This window comes from Phoca vitulina, unplaced genomic scaffold (assembly GCF_004348235.1).
Source record: "Phoca vitulina isolate PV1807 unplaced genomic scaffold, GSC_HSeal_1.0 scaffold4, whole genome shotgun sequence".
Classification (NCBI taxonomy): Eukaryota; Metazoa; Chordata; class Mammalia; order Carnivora; family Phocidae; genus Phoca; species Phoca vitulina.
Genome location: NW_022589707.1, coordinates 35,082,927 through 35,104,780, shown reverse-complemented (window position 1 = coordinate 35,104,780; position 21,854 = coordinate 35,082,927). Strand labels below are relative to the sequence as shown.

Here is a 21,854-nt window from a genome sequence, read left to right as displayed (position 1 = left end):
GTCTTTAAAACTGCACCTTGGCTTCAAATTTTTCTATAATCTCTTTCCTCCAACGTCTTATTGTGAACACTCAATGCTCCTTTCCTTCACTGTTAAGTAGTCACTTCCGATTTCTTAGGTCATTCTCACAGGATCTGTGCCTCCACATGTTCTGTGGTCCACACTATGACATTCAGAAGCATCCACAGTCAAGAAGAGGTAAAAAAAAAAAAATTTTTCCTCAAAGGCAAACCAAACCATATTGCAATGATTTTTCTCAAATGCTCTAATCTGTAAGGCCACTCTGGCTTTAAATTTCTGTGATTCTAAATACTAAGCATGTGTTACTTCAACATCCATTAGTAATCCACTGAACAATAAAAAAAAGTTCAACCTTGACTCTATAGTTAAGTTTTAGTATGATTACTCTTAGGGCTTTATAATATGTGCATATTCAAATATTATACACACTGAGTTTATAAATGCATAAAAGGATTAAGTTACTTCATACAAAACAAGCTGACCTTTCTTTTCTTTCTCTCATACAAGATTTACCATGAAAGAAAACCAGGTATAGATATATTAATAAAAATTCATTTACAACTACAATTGATTTAGTGGAACGATTTCAGTGGCATCCTGAATTTCTATTAGAATTTAATCTAAACTAAGTTATTAATAATAATAATACAAAGTAACAGTTACATAAATTAAAAGCAAATAACAATTCACAACTATTTTCTGGTACATAAACCACTCACTGGCATGATTAAAATAACTCTCCTAAGAAAAAGGGATACCAAGTACCAATTAGACTATGTGCCAAACACTGCTCCAGGCACTTTACACTTACGAATTCATTTAAACTCGCCAATAATCCCATGAGATAAGTACCATTATTACACCCATTTACAAGGGGAAACTAAGGCAGGTGAGATTAATGATTTGCTCAGGTCTCGGAGCTGTTAAACGGCAAAGCCAGGATTTGAACACAGGTAGCTTGGATCCAGAGTCAATACTTTCTTCGCTAGTGTTCTCTTTATAGAAAACCCTTAGGTGTGTGCAAGTTTACAGGTATAATATTCTGCAAAGGAGACTTAAAAATACATCCAAGTTTAATAAGATGCATTAAAATAGAAACACACTATATAGCTCCTACAACAAAAAGTTATCCCCACACAAGGAAATTAACTTTATCCACGGTTGACTTATTTCTATTATAGCTAAACTTTCGAACTTTTAAATTATATAAGGAATTGACACAGACCCACTATTACTTCAAATCACTAAGAGATATATCACAGAATCAAGATAATAATGTTCATGAAAGGTTAACTTAAAATAAATGCTTATGTAAAACTTGAATGAAAATAAGACCAAACATTTGAAGAATGCTACTATAGACTAAATTTAAAGAAATTAAATTTTAAAAAGAAACCTGTAGTTCTAGAAGTAAAATCTCCTAGAATGTTTTAAAATATTGACTGACTACTTAAAGAAGAAACTTGTATTTCTAAAAGTATAATCCCCTAAAGATTTTGAAAATATTTATTGACTACCTACCTCTCCATGATTGAAAAAGAAGCACAGCACTGTAACCAGGCCTCCTAATCGGCTGCCGCTGGAAAAGAAGATAAAAACCATAACTCAAATAACAAAAATCCAGGTCAATCCTAATGAAACCTTCAAATAATATAGAATGATAAACTTCCAGTTCTACACAAAGTGTTAGCCACACTAGATAGTAGAACTCTACTATGCTTATTTACAAAATAAGTATCTATAGTATTATTAGTCAAAATAAGTTTCATTTTTAAAAAGTCATCTTCCATATTCAAAATGTACAAAAAAACCACAGAGACAGGGAATAAAAAATTGTGACTAGTCACGTTACTGGGCATCATGCAACCTGATCTTTTTCTTTCTCTCTCTTTTTTTTTATTTTTTAGTGCCACATATTTATTTGTATCCTCTAGCAGTTCTCAAACTATTTTTCTAGGGACACATGACATACATTCAGGAAAGAGGAGAGAAGTGCAGAAAAAGGCTTTGTGGTCATAAAGATAGAAAACACCATACTTGGAAATTCAAAAAGCAAGCCAGCACATTTAAGAGTTAATTAATTCGGTATTTCCCAAGCCCCATCCCAAGCTACTTTCCTATAGAACATGCTTGGAGAACACTGGTTTACAAAGTTTTATCTTTCATCTGTTTTTAAAAACTTGTAAAAGAACACGAATATCAAAATATGACCACCAGGCTTCTAACTCTAGCTAAGAAATCACAACGCTGTGGTTTGGCCATCCTAACAACTAAACCTTCATTTGCTTAGGTAAGAGTAATACAGGTCTCCCACTTTCCTCCCACCCTGGCCAGAAGCATCTGGATAGGGGAAAGAAAGGCTGTTTTAGGTCTGTTCCATCATTTCTTTCATCTTTACTCTTGAGATCTTCTACTCTCTTTAGCTCATGCTGTTTTCTCCTGATTTTACCCAAATATCCTTCTTTCTTTCTACACAAGCATGCGTAGAACATAGACAAGCCAGGGAGGTAACAAGGAATCAGACACAGGTATTCTAGGCCGTGCAATTACTCCTGAGGATGTATGAATGAGGAAACATGGAGGAGATACAGGAGACGGCCGGGCTAATCCATGCAGCGAGCACACACCGCCTCCGCATCCCTCCCAGCCTCCCAGGAGACCGGAAGGGCTGGCATCCCTCCCAGCCTCCCAGGAGACCGGAAGGGCTGGCATCCCCAGCACAGGTGGCCAGTCAGCCTTGGCACAAGACAAGGGTTATGTCTGCATGTTCAGCGGCAAGTAGTTTATGGAGTTTCCATTTTCCCTACAGAGTTTTGAGCTCCGTGCTGCTCTAGAGAAGAGATGGCAGTGCGAGAAGTTTGAGGAAGGGGGTTGTCTGAAATACCACTTGCATTTAAGGACAGAGCTAACAAGGGAAAACAGAAGGGCTGCAGAGCCATCTTAAAGGGATCATGGGAAGCTGGAAGACCACAGATTTACAGGACACTGATGGAACAACTGTGCTTTTTCTCCACTGATTATCAACCTGGTCTAGCACAAATGAAATATAAAGGGGCAAAGAAACAGCATATTGGCCAGAAAATGGCTGAAGTGATGAATCACAGAAATGAGAGGGACAGATAAAGGAGCCGGAAAGTCATACAGGCCAGGGAGCGGAAGTCAGGGCTCTCCCCTCAGAGGCCCAGCACGCCTTCTTAAAAGGCCAGCCAACAGGCCAATGCCAGGCTTCATGGCAAGTCATAAGACATTAGATAAGTTAAGTGTGAGTTATGGGTTTAAATAAATAGTAATGTTTTGAACTTATGCCAACAAGACAAAAAAGTGCAAAGGTCTATATATTTTAAAAATCCGTTTCCTCATTGCCACCCTTCTCTCAATCCTATTCACCTAAGATAATCAATAGTAACATCTGTGTGTATGTCCACCCTCCCAAATCTTTCTCTATACCCATATTTTAATGTGATCATGCTATTAACACCTCTCCGAAATTTGTTCCTTTTCTAATTCATCTATTATAAAGATTATTCCTAATCAATACACATAACCCAAGGCATCCTTATTAACAGATATCAAACATTGCATAGTACAAATGTACTACAAATTGTTCAGCCCTTTCCCTATTATCGAACATACAGATATTTTTTAATTTCTTACCGTAAGAATAACATGTTAAAATAAATATCCTTGTACACATAAATCCCGGTGCTTTTATTTCTACAGGACAGACCTAACTGTGAGACTGCCAAGTCAAAGTTGTTACTTTGATCTGTACCTCTTGTCTACTAGTACGGGCACCATTTTAATGGGTTTTGGGACAATGTGCATTTTCTCTTCTGTGAATTGCCTGTCTACATTCTTGTCCATTTTTCCATTGGATTGTCTATTTCCCTATTCAAAGATTAAGGGTATCCAGTTTTTGACTGTTATATGTGTGATTAAGTATTTTGATATGTTATGATGTATTCTGCCAAAAAGAAATTTTAAATTTTATGTAGTTAAATGTCAATATTTTCCTTTATTTCTTCTGCATTTCCTGTCTTGTCTGTGAAGACCTTTCCTACCCCAAAATGACACAGTGTTCTAAAATATCTTCCAGTATCATTGTATTTTACATTTAAATCTTTCACCCACAGAAATGTATGTGTAAAGCCTTAATTTTGTTCTCTTTGAAACAGATAGCCAATTATGCTAACGACCATTTATCAAATAAACATTCCTTTTTCCGGTGTAATGAAATTCAGCCTTTATCATATATTAATTTCTCACAATACTAAAATCTGTTAATTCCAGTCAATTGATTTAATTCTATATTTTCTATATCACAATGTCTTCATTACTGTAGCATTATGGTAATATTAACATATGAGAAGGAAAATTCCCCACCCCTAAGTATTCTTTTAACATTTTTTAGGTAATTCTAACCAGTGCCCCCTCCCACACACAAAAAAGTGTTGGATTTCTGATCAGAATGTCATTAAATTTCCATATAATTTTGGAAGAATTGTCATTTATATGATGGTAAGTCTGCCCATTCAGTTGGATAGTATGTCTCTCTCCATTTATTCAATTCTATTTCTTTAAATAAAAATGATATGGACAAGCAATACAGCCACCAGATATCTAGAGCTAAAACTTCTAAAAATACAGGGATATGATAAAATCTGATCATAGTATAGTATTTTAACACTTTCAGACTTTGGCAGGTCGTATAAGCTAAAGAAAACATACCAAGGATTCAAATGAGATCATCAGTAGGCTCAATTTTATAAATCTATACAGTACTTTGACTATACAGAGAATATACACGATTTCTATAGCACCTGGAACACCTGGCTGGAAAGACACCTCATTCTCTGGTTATAATCCAAAAACACCCTACACAAGAGAGACTGAAAAACAACAACAACAACAACAACAAAAACAAAAACACTTTGGGAAATTAATGTAAAATTCCCTTTTAAAAATACCCTGAAAAGAAAAAGAGTCAAAACTGAAATTTTGTTAAGTTCAATTTTTTTTTAATGGCAGAGTAAAGACAGGGACAGGGATAAAAAGAGGACAAGGACAGAAGAATCCCAAGTCCAATTTCCCAACCAAATCTCATGATGGGGTCTGCTCAAGAAGTCTTCCATCCATACTACTGGACTGCCATACAGCCTGTGGGGCTCAGGGACTGGACATTTTCCCAAAGGCAGAATCAGTGCGACATCACTCCCTTTAAACTAAATAACCACAAGATGGGTTATGGCCCAGCATCTTCCACGAACACAGACAGCTTTGCTTACCTAACCAGGGAGGCAGATTTTCTGGTACACTTTCATGCCCTGCATAGCTAGGAGGGGAGAACAAAATTCGCTTATCTACAAGAAATATCTGACTTACAATCATTTTGAAATGGTGTGACTTGCAATAAATCTAAAATAGTGTCCCCAGCATTTACCTCCTTTCCCTCGAATCCTTACAGACTATCATATAGGTCATTTTATTTTGCTAAACAGAAAAGATGTAATAATCAGAAAACTTAAGACTGATTTTTTTTTTTCCCCATTACAGTTGATCAGTTGATATTTCAGCATTCCCTAGTGGTTAAAAAAAAAAAAAAAGATTCTTCTGCAATATCACCACCAACTGTCAGAAAATATGAAAGCTCCCATTGTGCAAATTTTAAAATAGTCTAAGTTTGCACATTTACTCATACATCTCATTCACCTTTTGAGCCTCGATTTCCTCAGGTATAAAATGAAGGAGTAAAAGATCTTAATACTTTTCAGTTCTGACATTTAATAATTTACAATTCTCTTCTTTCTCACATCTTTAAGTAACATGGATTCAAATCAATCATATTTTGGTAGGCTTAGTTAATCACTGACACGTGTACCTCTATTTACCAAAAAATGATAAAACGTACAAAGTTCAACATTCAAGAAGAAAAAGTAATCATAGTTAATTCAAAACGTTATTAAATAACCCTTGGAGTGAATTAAATTAAGTAACTTTTGCTGTATGAATGCTTATGAAAGAGAAAATGAGAGAATAATGTGGAAATAATTGGATTAAGAGAACTGCAGTCCCAAGTTCGAGACGTAAGGCATAGGCACCTCGCTAGCCAGACGAAGAAACGCCCAGCAGGCCTGCTGAGAGCTGGGCATCTTCCCCTAAACTTATATGTGGATCCTCCGGCTTTTCTGGAGCATAAAAGAAAGCCCCAGAAAGTAAAGGTGAGGACAAGAATGACAATCAGGAAGGCAAGGAATGGTCTCAGCTTAGTCCTTCCAGTCTGTTACAGGCAACTAATTAATGCCTTTAATTTAACTCTTTGTCTGCCAGGGCCAAGAAACAGAAGATTTTATTTACTAGACTGTGAACTTCCCAGTTCATCCTGGTAGTTCCCATAGTGCCTTGTCTATGGCACAGAGTCAAAAGGTATCTGAGGAGTAAATGAAAACATAAAAACTATCCAATCAAAAGTTGGCTGGCATTCCTTTTTGAGGAGAGGGGGCACTTTCAGTCAAACACACCACACCTCACACCACTGCTGTCGTTGATCACCGGCCTGGACACAGGCTCCTGCTCATCATCAGTGCCATGTGTTCAGTGGAGCCCCTACTGCGATCCAACCACCACACTGCTTGACTCCCCATCCAGACCTTCTACTGTGCCCTCAAGAACCTCCCTTCCGTGGTGAACGACTTCCTTCCAGGAACCCTCAGCCTCTGCCCAGATGCTTCCTCTCCTCCTACCTCGAAACCTTACCCTCCTCTGAGAGGAAGTTTCCTTTCCTCATGCCACCACGCTCCTGTATGGCTCAAGGCCCAGAGGGGAGGCTGAAGCTTCCTCTATTGCTACTTTCAGACACCATCTGGGACCCTTCGTGAAAGTCTGCTCCTCTGAGCTCCTTTCTCTCACTTGCCTCCTCACAAAAGTTCTCTCCTAATACTCCAGCTCATTCTCCACAATTCACAGCTGTTACCCTTCGTCAAGGGCATGTCTAGAGTCTTAACTCAGAGAGTCATGGTCCAGGGTCCCCTGTTCTTCTTTTCCATTCCCTCTATTGCACGGAGGAGGCTTTCTGAGAACTTTTTAATTATCCTTTTTATGACCTTCTCTAGATTTAACATCTGCTGCTCTGTATCACTGTGGCCACTCTGATCTGTCTCTGATCTCTTCATCCTCTTGAATATTCACCTTTCTTTGCCTCCACTCTGTTCTCCATGGCTTCTCAGCTCTTGTCAGAAAAGCCTGTCCATTCTTTTGTAGACATAGCTAGTCATCAGAAAATGCCTTTTCTTCCACAGGAGGAACAAACCAGTCACAGAGCATAATGTATTCATTTTCTGACTTTCTACTCTACTCTATTATTTTCTTTGGTCATTGAAGGTTCATGCTTCTTTGATACGAGAAAGAATTTTTAACTACTTTATTTCTAGATGTGTTCCAGAAGCCCTGAAGGCATGGTAGATTAGTCTATATGCTAATTTTGCTTTTAATTTTGCTTACTAAACATCCCCTCCCTTCTATCCTGAATAGTGAGAGTGAATAGTCATAGTTAATATAACCAATTTCTCTATTTTCTTCTCATGATCCAGCCCAAGTTATCTATGAAGTGACTCGGTGTCCTTTTTAGACTCTGTGGCAGAATGGAGTAGCTTTTCATATCAATTCTCTGTATCAATAAATAGAAACCTCCCCCTTCCCATACCTGTTTTAAGACAAAGTTGAACTTCTTATTCTTTATGACAATTTTGCTTTGCTTCCATTGTTTTATTTGAGATTTTTCTGTTGTTCATGCTTTGTTAGAAAATCAAGCATTACTGTTTACGCAGCCTGGATTTTTGGCTAAAAATATGTCTTATTTAAGCTATGAATTACACCAGCTCAAACTTTTTCAGCTCCATGTTGTTGCTCTGGGTTGTTTCGTTTTGTTGTTTTTTTGCTTTTGGAATGTTCTATTAACTTGGCCTTCCAGCACATCTTTAATCATTTGGTCTAACAGTTGTATATGAATATTTAAAAGATAAGTATTTCTCTTCAGTATGCATAAATTGATGAAAGTTATTGGTTGAAAATGTTGGCATCTTTTCTCTAAAATCTGTCCCTCTTTAGGTCATTATCTCAGCAAATGACACTTAACCACACTGTTTGCTGCCCAAGTCTGACTGCTAGGAGAGATCCATAACTTTCCTGTGATTCTGTTTCCTCAGAGTTACCTCTTAAAGTGCTAGATACATATTTCTTCCGTAAACAAATAATCTTAAGACTAGAATCTGGAAAAAAAAAAAAAAAAAGTAGAATCTGCAGAGGAAACGCTTCAGATGAGTCCACTGAAAAAATATTTCCTAAATTGGTAAAATTCTAATAAAGCTTATGTGATAAATAATAATATATTATTTTTGTGCCTTTCATAAATAGTAATCAAGAGCTAAGTTTTTTTCCAATAATTTATTTATTCACTTCAATTAAAAACTATTTTCTGAAAGCAGGCATTCTTCTAGGTGCCTTGCTAGCATTAATTTATTGTATTCTCACACAGAAGACAATGTCTCCTAACTCATCTAGGTGTTCTCCCTCCTACCCAGACACTTCTTAAAAATTCTATAATCTTGCATTCCAGTTAACTTATGAAACACTTTACTTCCCTATTACAACCCCGAAAAACCTTTGTTACATTAAATTTTCTTTTACATCCAAAGGCAAACCAAAGAACTGGCAGTCACTCTAAGTTCTTCCCACATCATTTATTCAAATTATATAAAAACTCAATGTTAACAGGTTCCACCCACGATCTGGAGCTCCCATACAGCTTTTTTGTCCTCCAATCTCAATCATGACAGCCTAGGATGGCCAGACAGCTAAGGAAAACTTCTAACATGGTAGGTATAGACCGAAAAATTTTAAAAAGCGAACTAGAAGATACCAAATTATTTAGGGAGGGAAAAAAACATTAGTACCCTCCAAGAAAAAGATACTGAATCCATGAAACAAAAATAAAATACTATTTTTTTTAAAAAAGGAACATTCACAGAACAAATGAAAATTCTTGAAAATTAGAAGATAACAAATGAAAAACTGAATATAGAAGAGTTGGAAAAATAAAGTTGACAAAATTTCCTAGAATATAGAAGAGCAATGATATTAAAAATGGGAAAATATATGAAAATTAGAGGATCAAGAAATGCAATATCCAAATAACAGAAGTTCTGAAAGAGAAAACAGAAGGAATAAAGTAAGTGAAGAAATAATCCAAGAACATTTCCCTGAAATTAAGGGCATAAGGTGCAAGACTGAAACAACGCTCACACTACTAAGATAATAAATGGGAACAGACAGATCTAGGGCAAGACATATTATGAAATTTCAGAACCATGGAGACAAAGAGAAGATTCTACAATCTTTCAGAAAAGAAAGGGAAGAAAGGGTCACAAACAAAAATTTAGAAATCCGAATAACTGAAGAATGCCTGAACAGCACCACGTGAAGCAACAATAGTGTGACGCCTTCAAAATTCTGAAGGAAAGTGATTTCCAATCTGGAGTTCAATACTCGGCAAAACTATTAATCAAACATGAAGACAAAATAAAGACATTTTCAAATATACATGATCTGAAAAATTTACCTCCCATCCACTCATTCTCAAAGACTTCTAGAAGATGGAAGATGTACCAGAGTGAAAAAATAAACCAAGAAAGTGGAATACATAGGATATGGCATAAGAGATCCCATTATAAGAGAGCAATGAAAGAACTCTGGGTAGTGAAGGAAAATGCCAAGGTGACAGATGTACACCAAACAACAGAAAGCAGTCAGTCCAGAATCAAGTACTGACTCATGCCCAGATCCTCATGTTTTATTTAACCTGAGAATAAAGCCCCAGTGAGCCTGGACAGATTGTTGTCTATATTTTGTCTTGGCTTCTACATGCCTTACTGTTGGCATCAGCTAAGGACACTCATTTCACCTACAGAAATTGTTCTGCTTCAGTATGCTCTTGAGAGCCAGGGTACATAGTGGTGAATCTGGAAACAGGGGACAACTCTTCCCCTCACAGTATTTCTGCTGGACAGTCAGGACCAGGCCCACACTACGTTTCTTCAGATCCCCCTGCCAAATGAGTCCTACATTCATCCCAGGACTAGCTCATGACCTTGCCTACTAATGCCCTAGGGAGTCGGGCTCCTGATTAAAAACCCATATATGATTTCTGAGGCCCAACCATAGACAATTACAAAGGTTCACCTTTTGTTCAGAGCTTCCTCAACAGTGAGATGACCCTCATGTCTGCACTGATCCCTCGATTCTCAACCAGGGCACTGTTCCATGGGGGGAAATGGACATGGGGGAGTCTGTATTTTCTCCAGTTTTAGAATCTTGTTACACCATCACAGCAAGTAATAAAAGGCTTAACTCTTTCACTTTTGGCTTGTTGCTTTAAACGACTACTCCAACACCTGGTAGCTCAACTCCCTCTCCTAACGGTCCCTGAAGGTTCCCTCAGGGAGCCCTCCTCCCTGCAGAATAGACACTTACACACACTAAGTCTTACAAAACTGGCCTTCAGAAACTGTTTGTAGCTGACACATGTCAGGGCATCTTATAAAATAAATAACTGTAATCATGAATTAACAGCACGGCTTTTAGAAAATAATTAACAATGTTTTTTTTTAATTTTTATTTTTAAAAATACCAAAATACTGAGAATTCCAGAAAAAGAGGTACAGCATGAATAGGTTGTGTTTGCAAAAACATCTGACTTCATCTCCTCAAGTCAGAGCTTGGCAGCCCAGCCCCATTTCACCATTTGGCTGTGTTTTCTATTTTCTCTTCCACTTTCATTTTTTGTGAAATGGATTGGCTTATCTGACTTCAGAAAGCTTACATCTGTACTATTTTAAAAGAAATATACTTCTGGAGTAAAAATGTTATACTCAATCTGCCTGTAAATTTATATAATACAACTTATAAAAAGATTCTAACCACAATTATAGATATCCTCCTCTTTATTCTTAACCCACATGTTAAGAAGTCTGCAGCTTCATCCCACTTCACAAAGTTAGAAGGGTGACAAAACTAACCACCAAGGAAGAAAACAATAAGAACTACCTAGCAATTTGAGACCTCAAAAAATACTCATGTCAAGAACATTTTAAAATATGATGAAAAAGACTGATAGAAAAGAAGTGACAGAAGACTTTATTCAACACAATATAAACCAGGATCACCACTGGAATCTAATTTACACACCCGCCCTCAAGGCACAGCGCAATAGTCAAGGCTCCCTAGAATACAAGGGGCTCTATAATGTAGGAGAACTGGATGCTCTTTTGGGGCTGGGAGGAAACAAGTTTAGGATGTGTCTGGATAGAGCTAAAGTGATTATTCAGGGTTAAAAAAAACACTCGCAAACAGAGCAAAGGGAGAGCTAGAGAAATGAAAACATGTGCCACCACTGCAGTGTCTACATCCAAGCACAGCTGCATAAGGCAGACCACCCCGGGGGGTCCAAGGGGTCAAGGACACCCGAAGGGCCAGCTAGGGCCCAGAGCAGTCAAGTGGGTAAAGCTGAAACAGGTTGCATCCCTCGGAGCCAGGAAGAGAAACCAAAAACAGCTATTTGGAAAGGCTCAAATGCTTTTTTTTTTTTTTTTGAGAGAGAGAGAGAGAGAGAGAGAGAGAGTGAAGGAGCAGGAGGGGAGGGGCAGAGGGAAGAGGGAGGGAGAGGATCTTAGGCAGGCTCCACACCCAGCCAGCACAAAGCCAGACTCGGGGTTCGATCTTACAACCCTGAGATCATGACCTGAGCCAAAATCAAGAGTTGAACACTTAACTGACTGAGCAACCCAGGTGCCCCAAGACTCAAATGCTTTTAAGGCAAAGTCACTCCCTCCTGCTATCCTAAGCAGTGATCTACAGATTTTTTTACACTCAAATTACAAGAAGTGAGACTTTACACTACAACCCAGCACATGCACATGTAGACATGTATATACAATCAACAAATAAAAGTTTCTCTAAATAACACCTATCTTACAAAGTGTCGTGTACTCTGTTATTTATGTTTATAATCTTTTCTTTTTCATGTAAAAAAAAAAAATCCTGGTCCAAAGCCACTAAATTGGTTCTAAAATCACCCTGCAGTTTTGCAGACAGCATGCTCAAGGAGTCACTGGCTAACTTCGGTGACAGGTGAATTCAAGGGTCTCATGAGACCATAGTTCAGCTTGAATCCTGTCCCTCTATTGGTCAAATTTCTGATTTCTCTCACTGGCTTTGGAATAGTCTCAGACCAGCCAAGGTCATTCATCAACCAGCCCAACCCATTTCTTCAGTCTTCATCTTCTACAACGGCCCTCAATAATCTGCATCCTAGCAAAACCGATCCGCTTTCCACATCCCAGGATGTCCACCTTTGCCTCTCCCTGGGATTCTTTTCTCCCCAACCTATCCAAAACGCTCGGACCCTCCAAGGCACAGTTAAAGCAACCCTCCACACAGAACAAATTTCTCCTGCCCCAGCATTATGAGCCCTTTATCTTTGCTGTCTGACACGGACCCAGCACCACCTCCAGCTCCCACCTCACCCCACCACATGCTTTCAAAACCCAAGCACACCATCTCCAAAAGAAGCCACTCAGTCTGTACTTTATGTTGACTGGACAAATGCACATGTATCTCCTATGCAGGGAGAAAACTGCTGTCTGGGGACTGTTGGGGCTGAAGACTGAGAAATCTTAGGTCAGGCCCAAACCACCTAGAACCTCTCAATCAAAACCAGAACATCATACTCTCTGCAGCAGATGTTGTTTGGCCTTTGAAACGATGGTTATAACAAGCATCATAAGAAAATGATACTGAATGTTTAATAAATGTTTAGAAAGTCTTCTTCCAATCTCAATTCTTCTTTCAAAAAGTAGCGTAACTAGGGCGCCTGGGTGGCTCAGTTGGTTAAACGACTGCCTTCGGCTCAGGTCATGATCCTGGAGTCCCTGGATCGAGTCCCGCATCGGGCTCCCTGCTCGGCAGGGAGTCTGCTTCTCCCTCTGACCCTCCCCCCTCTCATGTGCTTTCTCTCTCATTCTCTGTCAAATAAATAAATAAAATCTTAAAAAAAAAAAAAAAAGTAGCATAACTATAGATCAGTAATTTGGCAACATTGCCATGTTCCATATTTTAACTTCTCTTACTCAAAATCAAATCTCCCAAATGTAGTAAAGCTATCCATTAGTACTTAGCAGAATGATAGATTCCCCCCCAAGATAGAGACCTTTGGCTCATCATGATACAAGGCACACCGGCCTTGCTTTCTTTCAAGTCAGCTTCCTCTTCTGATTACATATACATCTGTGTGTCTTGTTTCAAAAACAAAATTTTCCACCTCATCTTTTAATCATGCATTTTCATTTCAGTCTCCCCCAGTTATATAATTAAAAGAACTTTCTTATAGCTAAATCAGATATATTAGTATCAAAGTATCTTAAATCTATATGCAAATATACTCTAAATTGATCTTCTAATAACTTCCTCATTTGACAAATATTTATCAAGTAACCGTTATCTGCTCAAACACTGAGCCAGGGATGCAGTAGATCTTTGAGGTACTAAGCTGAAAATGCCATACTTCCAAAACAAAGCTAATGGGATAATAGCAGATTCAAACTCATTAACCCAAACTGAAAATCATATACCTATGCTCACACTCTGTACTAACAAGGAATCAGTAAGCAATAAAAAAAGAAAATTCTAAAGATACTCTCAAGGTAAAATAGTTCAAACAAGTATACAATGTAACAAACTGTCAAAAAAAAAAAAAAAGAAGAAAAAGAAACATAAAAACCCTTAAAAAATTTGTCAATCTTTTTAGTTTAAGGAATATTGCTGGACTATGAAGTTAATCAGGTCAGATATTAAATATCTGTATAGAATATATTTCCATTTTAATGTCAACAAAATAGTCATTAACACCATTTGATAATGAGTGGTCCTTTCCTTGTATTTTGTGTAAACAATATACTGCTTATGCTCAAAAGCCTGTGAATATTTAAAATTTATCCAACATCCCCACCATTCTCTATTTAAGCATCTAAAATTATTTTAAGTTTGGCTGACTATGCCAATGGTGAAATCATTCAAATAGGAAAGAATTTTGTATCTAGATGTATTAGAAATAATACTGTTATAAAACTGAACTGCAAGTTAATCTTTATCTCACTATTTTTATTATTTTAGTACATAATATTATAACACATACCAAAATATTCTCAATCAATGGTCTTACCTTAAATATGTGCCATATATGAAGAATAATGCCATCATTAGTCCATTTAAAATAAAAATTACAGCAACATAAAAGCAAGCAGGATCTCCCAATCCTTTAAAAATAAAAAAAAAAACATATGTTCTAACTATAAATTACTTTGTGTGTCTGGCAATTTATATTAAAATGTGCTTATTTTGAAAATGGCACAGATATATTAAATGGTTGCCTTGGTTCCCATACAAACACGTGACCCTCCTGCGGAACAAAAATGAGAACATGGCAGTAGCTGCGGTGGTTTTTAAACAGGGCTACAAACTCACGGACACGCCTCCTGTAGAGGTACGGGGGTCTCTGCTCCTGCTTTTGAGCCCGGCTGGGCTTGTGACTGCCTCAACAGATGATGGTGGAGGCCATACCATGTGACTTCTAAGGCTAGAAGAGGCCAAGCAGTGTCCAACTTGGAGCCCATGCAAAGCCTGACTGAGGTACTATGCTATACAAAAGCCCATGGTGCATGGAAAGGGCATTATGTAGCTGTCCCAGTTGACAGTCCCAACTGAGCCCAGCCTCACAGGGACCCCAGCCCAGGAGCTAGAATGTAAGTGAAGCAGTCTCCATTAATTTCAGTCTTCCCAAGTCACCTGAGTCTAGCAGAAGCCTCTGACATGGTGGAAACAAACCAACCCTGCTATACCCAGCCCAAATTCCTCACTTGCAGAATCCATAAGCATAATAAATATGGTTATTTATATCACTAAGTTTGCAGTAAGTTTAATGTGTTCCAATAAATAACTGGACAATATCATGGAAAGAAACTTGCCTTCACAGCTTTCAATAGGACTGAGTCCTTCTCCTCTGGTCACCGTCCAACATATCTTGGTTTGAAGACCAATCAAGTCCATTATTTTGGTATAAATCCGGTACCAGCTGGCTAAGATTACCTATTTTTTAAAAAATAGAGACTTTTTTTTTTAGAGATTTTTTTAGAGAAAAGGTATTATCATCAACAGTTTCATTACTAGAATATTTTTGAGATATCTTGATAATTATCAAATTTTCCTTTCCTCTACCATCTACTTAGCTCCCATTAAATCTAGTAAAATCAGCCTCACAATCCCCTGCACAGATTCTTCATTGGTCAGTCTTCAACTCTCCACCCATGGGTGAGAATAAAATATAACATGAAACACACAAGATTCATATTTTTCAAAAGGTATAAAATTCTACTAAGGTACATAAAAGAAGAGTTGAACAAATAGATATTCTGTCTTCTTGAGTAGATCTAATTTCTCAAGATGTGAATAGATATGGCATTTCTGTACAGAAAAAATACATACAGATCATACACAAAGTTGAAAGGCAAACAAAAAGCTGGGGGAAAATGCTTACCCATATAGCATGGTATTAATATCTAGCATGTAATAAACGAGCTCTTAAAAAATTTTAATAGAAATATAGACAAAGGGCATACGCAAGCAATTACTTTTAAAATTAAAAATGCATTTTTAATGCATAGCATTGAATGAAATACATATAAACACACATATATAGCAATGAACAAAATATATCATGTGATTTTAATTTTTTTGTCTACTAAATTGGCAGGGATTCGGGGATACAAGCATTTTCAAAAACACTGCCAATGGTAATTTTGATTAGTATAACCTATCTAGAAAGCATTTTGGCAACACGTACCAAAATCATTAAAGTATATATTCTGTTTAACTAAATAGTTCCACATCAACAAATTTATAGTTTAAAAAACAAGGATATGTACAGAGATTTAGCTTCAAGGATGCTTATGGCAGCTTCGGAATATTTTAAAAGTTGAAAACTTTGTGAAAATAATGAATATTTTCACAAAAGATGGACTAAATAAACAATGGGAGACTATATATAGCCACTAAAACTGATCCTGAGGAAGAAAAGATGACACAGGAAGACTGTTATAAATATTCTAAAAGACAAAAAGCACTTATAAAAAAAAAATATTTGCTGTGTGATCCCATTTCTGTAAAAGAAAATGTGTACATGGTCATAGAAAACTCAATAAGCAGTACATCAGGAAACCAACACTGAACTTTGGTGGTTATGTATTTGTCTCTATCTCCATCTCCTCATTAATCAATCAGCTAACTCACCGATCTAGATGGAAGCTGGACTTCTCTCATTCAATGGGAAATGCCTGAGAGCCCTGCTAAGTCCAGGTACTGAGCCTGGGCTTGAGATCCCCAGAGACCAAGGCAGCCAGGGCCCTGGCACAAGGACGTGCTGTCTAGCAACATCAGCAAGCTAAGAAGGGGAAGTCACGGGGACAGTGTATTAAAAGATGACCCTCATATCAAGTCAAGGAGGATCTGACTGCGGAAGTCACATCTCAACTTGGCCCTGGAAAATGCTCAGGGATGTGTCAAATGAAGGCAGGGATGGTAAAGGAGAGGCCAAAAAAGTTACTGATATCACTGCCTTCCTCCCTCACCTCCTGAGTGGACCCCCCTTTTCCCCCACTCCACCCAAAAAAAGAGCATTCAATTAAGTGAAGAATCCCTGAGAGGGAAGAAACATTATTTGGCAAATGACATGTAATGGTGCTTCCTTGCTATAATCTCTACACACCGAATCTAGACAGTTTTCAAACTTTCTAGACCATGCAATCATAACAGTTTCCATGAAATCAGTTAAAGCCCACCAAAATTAATAATAATCTTTTTTCCATATTCCTTTCCAAGAAAAGATACACATCTTCTTTAAAAAATGAGATGAAATATAATATATTGAATTACACCTCACATTTAGAATCAGCATTTAATGCAAATAACACTTCAAAAAAGTAAAAAAAGAGAAAAAAACACAATTTAAAAAGTAACTTACCTCAGGGTAAAGATTGAACCTTTTTAATGTATTAATAACAAGGGGGTATTCAGTCAGCTTATCATTCATAATCATCCATACTCCATTCAAAAATGAGGGTGCTTCCACAATAGTCTTAAAGTAGGAATAATATAGTCCCTGAAACAAGCGTAAGTTATAATTATAATAAAAAAATGCATAATTCCTATGCCTCTTGCCAGCGTAACAAAACTTACACTGTTTTTGAAAAACAATCAAGCAAATAATAGCTACAATTATTCTCATGGTTTCTGATCACTAATACAATCTTAGGTTATAAAAAAGAACTACATATTTTAGTATAACCTTGTCTTAATTAAAATAATTGAACTCGAAACATCTTCAAAAATAGTTTCAACATTTAAAAAGTAATATATATAACTCAGACAACCTATGTAACTTAAGAAAACTCCATATCCTATACTAATTTAAGTGTTAGAAAAGGCTATCTTATGAATAGGGCAAGTGAGTGGTTTACTATGGAACTTAAGTTACCGTGATCCAAGAAATCTCTCTAGCCAAAAATGTTTCCCCCTACTGCCCATCTGAATCCCCAAAATGGTGCTATCAGTCATCTTTCCTCCAGATTTACATGTAAAAATGCAAATATATTAGGAGGGCTCCATGTTGATATATTACATATAAGTTACATCCAGATGCCAACTAATTTTACAGACTATTTTCCTTCCTCCCAGCTCAGAATAAGGGAAGAACCCTGGAGGACTGGGGCTGTGTGGATAGGGGAAGAGGACAGTAGTGGTACTTTTGTTTTGAGGGAATTAGGACAGATATTGAGGTTGGAATAATACACGGACCAAAAAATAAGCAAGTACTAGTACTTGCTGCCTTGGTGAGGGAGTGGAAGTGGAATATGTGCTCACCTTCTATACAATTTTGCCTAGAGCTGCTCTAGTAGCCAGCACCCATCAGCTGTCAAACTCCACACTGGATTTAAGGCTCATAAATATGAAAGCGATTTGCATGCCCAATATTTATAGATAAGGAAAAAAATGGTTCTTGATATTATGGTGTTTAGCTTTCCTATCGCTATTTTTTAAAGTATTTCCTACTGTACTAGGTTGAATAATATCCCCCCAAATTTCATATCCACTGGAACCTGGGAATGTGAACCTATGTGGATTAGGTTCCTTGCGGATGTGGTCAAAATGAGGTCATCTAATATAAATGGTATCCTTACAATAAGAGGGAAAGTTAAACACAGAGACAATGGGAAAAATGCCCCATGAAGACAGAGGCAGAGCTTGAAGTGATGGCATTTCCAACGCCAGCCAATGCGCACCAAGGATTGCCAGAAAGCACAAGAAGCTAGGAAGAGGCAAGGAAGGATTCTCCCTAGAGGCTTCGGTAAGAACATGACCCTGCCAACACTTTGATTTCAGACTTCTAGCCTCCAGAACTCTGAGAGAATAAATCTCTGCTCTTTAAGCCACCTAGTTTATTGTACATTTGTTATGGCAGCCGTAGAAAACCACAACAACCTATCTTGTTTTGTAGGTTTGTTTTGGAAACATGTAAACTTCTTATTTAATTATAAAATGAAAATTTTTAAATCCCTAAATATCAAAATAAAAATAAAATAAAGAAATTAACTACCAAGTTGGAAGAAGATTTCAAATAACCTTAAGATACAGTAATTCTACTGTACATCCTAATGGAATATATCCTAAAGTCAAAAAGAAATGTAAGAAAGTCTTAAAATGTTCTCAATCCTCTTATTTTTAATAATACCTTTGGTACTTTTATTCCACAAAAATAAGTAATATGAAACCAAGATTCCTGGGCTAGCAGTAAAGATACAAATTTAAAACAAAGTAAGTAAAAACCATCTAATCCTAAATTTGAATTTTAAAATATGAATATAAATTAATAATTTAAAAACTGTTTCTTAATCCTGTTTACTAAAAAGGCTTGGACCCATTGGCCAATCTAGTATCAAATACAGCTGACCCTAGAACAACACAGGTTTGAACTATGCAGCTCCACTTACACACTGACTTTTTCAATAGAGTATGGTAGTGTAAATTTATTTTCTCTTCCTTATGATTTTCTTAATAACATTTTCTTTTCTCTGGCTTACTTTGTTGAAAGAATATAGTATATAATACATGTAACATACAAAATATGTGTTAATCGACTGCTTATGGTATCGGTAAGGCTTTCAGTCAATAATAGGCTATTAATAGTTAAATCTGGGAGGAGTCAAAAGTTATATGTGGATTTTGGACTGCATGGGGTCAGCACCTCTAACCCCTTGTTGTCCTAAGGTCAACTGTAGTAGCAATAAGCATCTCTAGCACCAAATTTGTGGTCTCTAAATACCATTTGCCACTGAAAGGAATTGGGGCTCCTTGGAAAACTGGATGATTCCAGGTCTGGAGAGGAAATGTCTTTTTTTTTTTTTTAAGATTTTATTTATTTGACAGAGAGAGAGATAGCAAGAGAGGGAACACAAGCAGGGGGAGTGGGAGAGGGAGAAGCAGGCTCCCTGCTGAGCTGGGAACCCGATGTGGGGCTCGATCCCAGGACTCTGGGATCATGACCTGAGCCGAAGGCAGACGCTTAACCGACTGAGCCACCCAGGCGCCCCAGAAATGTCTTAATAGTACCAGAATGTAAGAAAGTTACAGAATACTAGTGAGGTCACATCAAAGGGACACAGAGTCAGCAGCAAAGGCTCTCACCAGCTAAAGACAGGTAAGTTTACAAAACATGCTAAAATCCACCAGATCATAATGATATACTCCAAAAGAAGGAATTCCATTGGTTACCAGAAGAAAATGCTAGGAAACCAACTCATTTTTCTAGAAAGTAGTAAATAAGAAGAAAAAATCAAGCATTCACCTGTCTTACCTGTATGAAGTGTACATCAGAGAAACCAAATAAATATTATGGGAAAATTCTTCTTTACATAAGAATTACAGTTAACAAATGCAGGGAAAAAATAATAGAATAGATAATCACCACTTGATAATCTTAATGAATTAACTGATCTAGGCTGATGGCTAGGCTATAATGGAAGAACCAACATGACAATACCTAAAGCCACTAATCAATCTTGACATCACAGAAGTGAGACAACCAGATATGGTGTGCCTCTTTGTACGGTACAATAAATGCACACCACTTACGAAATATTCCTGCCAAAAAAAAAAAAAAAAAAGAACCTTCAGCTATCGAGTCTCTTATCTATCAATTTTCAGGAAACTTGGGACAGTGGAACATAATAAATAACATGAATTACTATGGGTAATTCTATAAGACAAATAACCTGGATTCTTCAATAAATAAATAGCAAAACAATAAAAATGGGAAGTGGAATTTATAGATTAAAAGACTTAAGAGACACATCAACTACACAAAACATACAGACATGGCTTGAATCCTGATTCAAGCCTACCAACACACCAACTGTAAAGAGAAAAAAAAAGCCAATCGGTCATTTAAACACTGATTGATACTTAATTATATTAAGTGATTGCTGTTCATTGTTTTCAAGTTTGCCAACAGAACTGTGGATAACAAAAAATTCCTTTCTTTTGAGATACATATGAAAGTATTTACCGATGAAATGATATGATGTCTGAGGTTTCCTATGCGTGGAGGTGTATACGAAGGAAAAATGGCTGTGTCCAGTTGTTGAAGCTGGGGGATAGGCAAGGGGAGGTGTCTACTCTTTGTATTTCGTATATCTTTGAAAATTTCCATGATAAAAAGCTTAAAGTTTTGGAGGGGCGGAGCAAGATGGCGGAGGAGTAGGAGACCTGGATTTCGTCTCCTCTCAGGAATTCAGCTGGATAGGGATCAAACCATTCTGAACACCTACAAACTCAACAGGAGATCGAAGAAAAGAATAGCAACAACTCTCTGAACAGAAAAGCGACCACTTTCTGGAAGGTAGGACGTGCGGAGAAGTGAATCCGAGGCGTTATTCGGGAGGATAGACGGTGGGGGAGGGGCCTCCGTCGGCCGCTTCTGGCAAGTGATAGAGCCGCGGAGCACAAAATCGGAACTTTTAGAAGTCTGCTCCGCTGAGGGACGTCACTCCGGTGGCGAAGTGGGGGGTGGAACCCTCGCGGGACAGTGTGGTCTCAGGACCCTCGGGGTCACAGAAAGACCGGGGGTGCCTGAGTGCGGCAGAGCTCCCAGGGATCGGAGCAGGGAAGCCGGCTGCAGAGACGGAGCCCAGGCGCGGGCTCTCAGCTCGGGGTTGCCATAAACCGTGATCCGCGGCACAGTCGGGCCACTGCTCCTCCAGCAGGGACCCAACAAGCGGCAGATCCGGGGAGACTCACCTTCTTCCCCCGGGAGGAGAGGTGCGGGAGCGCACCGCGGGGATCTGCTGGGTTTGGAGACTCCACCCGGGGTCGGGTGCCAGATAGAAAGGCGCGGTCACAGGCCGGGTGAGCGCGGAGTGTGGCCGGAGACTGGGGAGACAGGAATGACTGACTGCTTTTCTCTGGGGGCTCGCTGAGGAGCGGGACCCCGAGTTCTCGGCTCCGCCGGGGCGGAGACTGGGAGGCTGCCATTTTCACTCTCCACCTCCAAAGCTGTACGGAAAGCTTGCAGGGAACAAAAGCTCCGGAGAGCAAACCTGAGCAGATTACCTAGCCCGGACCGGCAAGGGCGGGGCAATTTTGCCTCCAGCAAAGACATTTGGGAACCACGGCAACAG

At 38.1% G+C, this 21,854-nt stretch overlaps 1 protein-coding gene across 4 annotated transcripts in view; it reads right to left on the bottom strand.

Annotated features, from left to right (window-relative positions):
• The window catches only part of DPY19L1 (dpy-19 like C-mannosyltransferase 1), a 96,940-nt gene that overhangs the window by 48,676 nt on the left and 26,410 nt on the right, over positions 1 to 21,854 (bottom strand). For all 4 annotated transcript variants that reach the window (XM_032401795.1, XM_032401796.1, XM_032401797.1 and 1 more), the window contains exons 4-7: positions 17,144 to 17,281; positions 15,093 to 15,213; positions 14,291 to 14,384; positions 1,543 to 1,600 (exon numbers count right to left, since the gene is read on the bottom strand). In XM_032401795.1, the coding sequence (XP_032257686.1) occupies positions 1,543 to 1,600; positions 14,291 to 14,384; positions 15,093 to 15,213; positions 17,144 to 17,281 (411 nt within the window). The remainder of the gene's footprint in view (positions 1 to 1,542; positions 1,601 to 14,290; positions 14,385 to 15,092; positions 15,214 to 17,143; positions 17,282 to 21,854) is intronic.